At 43.7% G+C, this 6,006-nt stretch overlaps 1 protein-coding gene across 5 annotated transcripts in view; it reads right to left on the bottom strand.

Moving 5' to 3' along the window:
* Window positions 1–527: 527 nt before the first annotated feature.
* Window positions 528–6,006, bottom strand: part of RFFL (ring finger and FYVE like domain containing E3 ubiquitin protein ligase) — a 78,860-nt gene continuing 73,381 nt past the window's right edge. For 3 of the 5 annotated variants that reach the window (XM_037494627.2, XM_037494625.2, XM_054689608.1), the window contains exon 7: window positions 529–3,823. In XM_037494627.2, the coding sequence (XP_037350524.1) occupies window positions 3,642–3,823 (182 nt within the window). In that variant the 3' untranslated portion in view covers window positions 529–3,641. Of the gene's footprint in view, window positions 3,824–6,006 lie in introns of all 5 variants that reach the window. The other 2 variants (XM_037494623.2, XM_037494624.2) reach the window with 1 other exon arrangement.

The raw sequence follows: 6,006 nt of genomic DNA, 5'->3' as shown, positions 1-6,006 counted from the left end.
CTCTGTGGGGATGAAAAGCTGCTCCTCCTCAGAGCACAGACCTACGTAGATTTCCACCTCCCCCCCTCAGGCCAAGTAACAGGACAGGGCAGCAGAACAAGGCTCTGCCCTTGGGGTTCTGTCAGAGGACACCAGCACTGCCCTAAGGCCTGGATGACCTAGCTCCTCCCCCCTGCACTGATTGCTTGTGCTCAGCCTGCACCTTCCGCCAGAGGGCCCTGCCAGCTGCAGGGGATCATCTCAGGAATAAGCTAATCCTTATTAGCTGGTCCTTCCCTGCCCATTCTAAAGTATTTAAAAAACTCCCCCTAGAAATGCTTCTCAAGTTTGGCAAAACTTGTATTCAGCCTTTGGTCCTTCCCTGCCTTGCTGGGTGTTATCTGCAATTCAAGGTTCACACATTTTGTCTGTTTCCTTCCAATCGTTCTGATGCCTGGTTTTTTTTTTTTTTTCCTTTTTTTTTTTTTCTGCTGAGATTATACTGTACAGTTTTGTATCCTTTCAGTCCCAAGCAATGTTCTCCTTTGAGCTATTACTTGCAGCTGACCGGCAGCAGACAGGACAGTAGGTCATCTCTGGGTGCTCAATGGGTTGGCCACTGACAACTATGAAAACAAAGTGCTGTGGCTCAACCTTCGGCCTTTACACCCTTTGTGCAAGATTTCTTCTCAGTCACAGGGCAGATCTGCACATAATCCAGGACTGCTCTTCCCTCCCCTTGTCACCCATTGTGACATTGCCCACAGCACTCTCTACAGGGCTGGGCCAACCTCTGAGCCACACTCCACCTGTACCATGGCAGCCTCCAAAGCCACCACCCATCTCCTCGGCTCACCTGGAGACTTTACATTAATAAAAGGGCACACCTGGCTATGCTCAGGTTTCTTCCTACCCACATCTTCAAAGCACATCTCTGACATCAGTGGAATAGGTGTTCCTTCCTACTTGGTCTTAGGATTTTGTTCTTTCCTACACAGCCCCCATCCCCTTCTATGTTCATGGCCTTGCCACCCTAATTGTGAGATCTTCAATAAGTCACAACAACACTAAGCCTCAATTTCTTGTCTACTGAACAGGGATATCTTGATCAAGGCCATATGGCCTAACAATCTCCAGAAATAATGCAACCTCAAGATCATGCAAATTCTTTTGTCAATCTGTCATTCTTACACCAGATGGGACAGGCATCTATATTGAAACTTTATTACAAAATTATAAAGCAGCGCTCTGTAACAAAAAAATACACATTTGGGTTGGTTTTAACACCCAAACAAATTTCAGAGAATATAAGCCACTTGAAATAACACATTCACATCCAAAAGATTTCAATAAATTTATACAATATATATTGAGCATTAATTCCTGTACAGCTTATTCTTACTAGTTTAGACCCCCACTATTCCAATTTATTATAAACCAGTTAGGTCTCCAAGACTTCAATAAGTCTCAACTGAAATCTGCACAATCACAGCAAAAGCCACAGAATAACGAAGAATTAGATATCTCCATGATAATAAAGACCAAGGATCCATGAGGAGCAGGAGGGAAGATTCAAGGATAAAAATCAATTTTTCTATTTGGGTTAGATATTAATTGGAAGGGATCTTGAATTTTCAACTTTTATTTGGTATAAAGATACAAAAAAATTAGGTTGTTTGACACCTTTTTTACCTAAATGGAAACTTTCACCAAAAGAGGTTAGATGACCCAAAGACAAGGTTTTTCTCCAAAACCAGTAAATGACATCAGTTCTAAGTCTTACTGACTATATTTTTAGCACATTTAGGAAGGAAATTGGGAAGTAGGAAAAGGTAAGGCCCCAGCAGAGAAAGCAAATTTTAAGTAGAGAGCCAGCTTCTGTTCTGAAGTTACTTCCAGATGGTAACTGAGTTGCATATATATATATATACATATATGCCTATTTCACAGTGAAGTTGAGGCAAGCTGAATCCTTCCCTAAACTGGTAGTCTTTGTAAACTAGTATTTACTGTCCAGCAGAAAGGTAAGTGATGATGTCACCATGTCACCACAGGAAAATCTTCTGATTCTCCTAATTCTACAAAGGCTATTATGGCCGGGAATCAGACCATCCAGAGCTTGGTATAATGTTGAGGTAAGTGGCCCAGTGTTTAGCTGACAACTGTAGGAAATTATTTTATTACCCCCCCACCCCAAAGAGGATTAGTGGTTGATGAAGGAAAAGTATGATTAAGTCTGTACCAATAAATAGATCCTACACTGCCTTCCAAGTCATGATTAGTTGTAGTTTGAGATCTTGGCTACATAGGGGTAGGGGGTCTGCCAAGGTCTTCAGTGTTCAGGGTTTGCATAGTTCATCCATTGGGAATGGCAGCACACAGCTCTTCTGACTGCATGTATAGTTGTGCTTGGCTAAGCTGCTTCAACCAACTTTCTTAAGCTCTTTGGCTCCTCCAGTGGTGTGTCAAGATGCTAAGACCGGCACCTACTCATTATATCACATGATCCTTAATGGACCTAAAGAATGCTTCTTGACCTCCCCAAAAGGTAGGCTGAGAAAGGAAATTAGAGAAGGGAGTCCTCACCATCCTGTGGAATTAAGACTTCTAGCTGTATGCTCAAGGGTTGAATCCAGCCTTATTCAGCACCTTCTGAGATCTTTCAGGTGCTTTACTTACATGTTTGGTCTACAGGAACTTCATGAGAAGACTGGCTAGAGAAAAGCAAGACTTTCTGCTTAAATATGCCTTCAATGAGACCAAGTTTAAAACCTCCACAGGAAAGGTGGCACTTCATTCTCAGGGGAAAATGTTGGAGAAGTCTTAAGTCACTGCTTTCACCTTCTACTCTCACCCTTGTCAATTAAATGGTACAAAATTGAGCCCCAAGAGAAGCAGCAGCTGAGATGATCCATGCATACGTCATTTCTTGCCCAGACTAGAATTTCTTAGCAGTTTAAGAGCCAGATGCTTTGTTGGCTCGCGGGAGCAGGTAAGGGGACTGACGGCTTCTAATCCTAGCACTTAAGGAAGCAACTCTTATGATTTTGAAATTTTCCAATAGCATTTGTGTTTCTCACCAGAGATAAGTTTACTGGTCCAAATTCTGTCCGAAAAAGGGCCACTGTTGGTCTGGTAAACATCTTTTTGGTCTGGGAAAGAAAACGGAATTTTTAGGCAATCTAGCACTCTACCTTTAGCAAAGTAGATTAAAGCACAGAAAGAGACCAGAAATCCAGATGTGCTAGGGAGAAAGAATTATTTCTACCAAGACTTCTGATTGGTGGGACATAAGCGGCAAGTAGCTCAAGGTATTGGGTTGCAGGTGGAAGGATGAAACGCTAGGTTCTTGGAGAAAGGAAGATACACTTCAAGTTCTGGAAAGTCCTCTTCATTAATTACTATCACCACCCCAAGACCACTGAAACAGGGACTTCCCAATGTGATCTGTACCAGTTTCTACTGGCCTTGACTGACAGCCAACAAATGCACCTCTGGTGGCAAAACAGGCATACCCAGAGATGACATGGCAGTTTTGCTTGCCTTGGTCTTGGGGACACCACATTTTCTTGTTAGCTTGCCCTTTTGCAAGCTCGCCAAGGTGAGCCCAGGCACCTTTGAGCTCTGTCTCTGTAAGGCACTGAAGAAGCTGGAATGAGCCCTCAGGATCGGAAGACGTGCACAGCTCGGATCACGTACTGCCGACAGATGGGACATTCATTCATGCGCTTGCCACACTTGGTACAGGTTACCATGTGGCCACACTCCAGCAGAACACAGTCAATGGGTGAGTCCATGCAGATCCTACACAAGTTATCCTCCAGGGTAGGTGGTACTGCTCCCCCTGAACAGAAAAGAGGGACAGAGGGAAGAGTAAGGAGACTTACATGTATGGGGTGGGGGAATGGCGGTGGGAGGACACACTGTGACCAAACCTCTCTTCCCCAATCCACACTTCCCTCAATTAGAATTCCTCCCAAAAAATATTTCCCCAGTAACCAATTCCATTTGCCTGTTCAATCCACACATCCATTGGTCAGGCTACAGATTTGAAGAGTATAGTACTGATGGATCAAACGCATCCCAAGAACACATGATCTAAACAAGGCAGAGTCCTCAAAACTTAAAAAATTTTCAGACAATTGCAGGTGTATCATACCAAGGGAGTGGCACTTAGGGATTCATTATCCCCTGCAGCAGAAAAGACTGAAAAGACAACTGATTCAGCAGAGTTTAGATAGAAATAAAACTCATGAATGATTCATTAAGGATCACAAGGTTTACTGTAAACACATCTCCAATTTAATAAAGCCAAGGGTCATGAGGCCCCCTATGCTATCCCACTAACTACCCCTGGGGGCTTCTGGTGGAAGAGTCTAGCAGAGATTACAGCTCTGTCTTCTGGACCATCACCACAGAACTTTCCTCATATCCCCATTGGATTAGAATTTTTGAGTCTGCCTACTTATTTCCTCCCCCTAATAGACTATGCTTTCCTTAATTAAATAAATCCAATTTCTATAATTATATAGTTAGCATTTGGTATGTGCTCTGATATTTATCTCTGAATTCCTAAAACTCCGGTCACGTGGTGGGCACTTTCTAAATGTCTGACAAGAGAAGGTCTCTCCATGGAATGATAACTAACTCGCACTTACTGAACGTTAACCAGGCACTACACTAGGCAGGGTCCTTAAGAACTTTGCTGGGAGTAACTCACCGAATAAAAAAAAAATACAAAGTTTGAGCTCTCATTACTCCTATTTCACAGATGAGGCAACTGAAATCAGAGGTAAGTGGCTTGGCCAAGGGCACACAGCTGCTAAGCAGAGGAACAGGACCCAAAGCCAGGTAGGTGGCCACCTGAGGGCCAGTAATAACTGCCCAGTGCACAGCTAGTTCGCAATGACAGCTAACTGCCTTGTGAGCGGTGAGACACACCGGGTGGTATTCTCCTATTTTAGGTGCAGTAACAGAAAAACTTTCATGTCCAAAATCCGAGTATCCCCTGTGTATCTTAAATGGTGGTGTGAAGCGAGTGGGCAGGCAGAACTAGGTAACTGGCCTTGTACCACTCACCTCTGCCACTCCACAGGGAACTCTTGTACTCTGTGGCATCTGCAAATTTTTAGCTTCCTGGACTATTCAAAAGTTCAAGAAACACTTGGTGTTCTGGCTGTAAAAGGTACTAAAAACCATTTGTTTACCCTATGAGGATCTGTGGGCCCTAATAGGGAAGGTTTCAAAAGGACTAAACCACACAAATACCTCCAATGGGTTGGAGTAAGTTATAAAACTTCAATTACTAATTACTTCTCTCAGCTGAGTTGCTGAGTTTTCCCAGGGAGTCAAGGAAAAAAAAGGAGACATCAAGAGGATGAGCCTGATTTTGCAATCAGGTGACTGGTTGGGTCCAAAACTCCAAATGGTTAGGGGAACCAAGAACTCAACTCTTGAGAATGTCAGCAAGAGTGACTGCCCCACGGTGGGCAAAAGACCATTTTACTCAATAATTGTGGGAATCTTCTAAAAAAGTTTTAAAATGCTCTGCAGGCCCCTGTACTACACTGAGAACATTTTCTTGGGGAGAAACTCATAAGCACACAGCCTTGAGCAGATGCTGCTAGAGTCCCATGTGCTGTCAAGGGCAGCAGAAGGCCCAATGATAACCTCTAACACAGACAGGTGTGGCAGCTGAGGTGAGAAATGTACCTTCGGCCCAGAGAGCACCAGACATGACATCTTTCCTAATCTGTCCCCAGAGTTGCTCAACAGCTGGCCGCCCTTTACAATAAAACTCTCAGGCCACCTTGGTCAGTATCAGAAACTGTTAAATACCCCAACTGATTTTGCACACAGAAGTCCTCCCCAACCTGGACCAGAAAGTGAGTGAGAACTGACAGGAAGGAATGCCTTCAAACCAGAAGTGTCAAAAAATGAACCAAGTACCAGGGTTGTAACACATGCTACCATGGCGGGTGTCAAATATTTGCATTTGGTATTTTACAAATGTAGGCTGCTGAGCTC

This window comes from Talpa occidentalis, unplaced genomic scaffold, assembly GCF_014898055.3.
Source record: "Talpa occidentalis isolate TD23 unplaced genomic scaffold, MPIMG_talOcc4v2.1 talOcc4.7, whole genome shotgun sequence".
Lineage (NCBI taxonomy): Eukaryota > Metazoa > Chordata > Mammalia > Eulipotyphla > Talpidae > Talpa > Talpa occidentalis.
The sequence above is the reverse complement of the archived record's forward strand: the minus strand, read 5'-3'. Positions and strand labels throughout refer to the sequence as shown.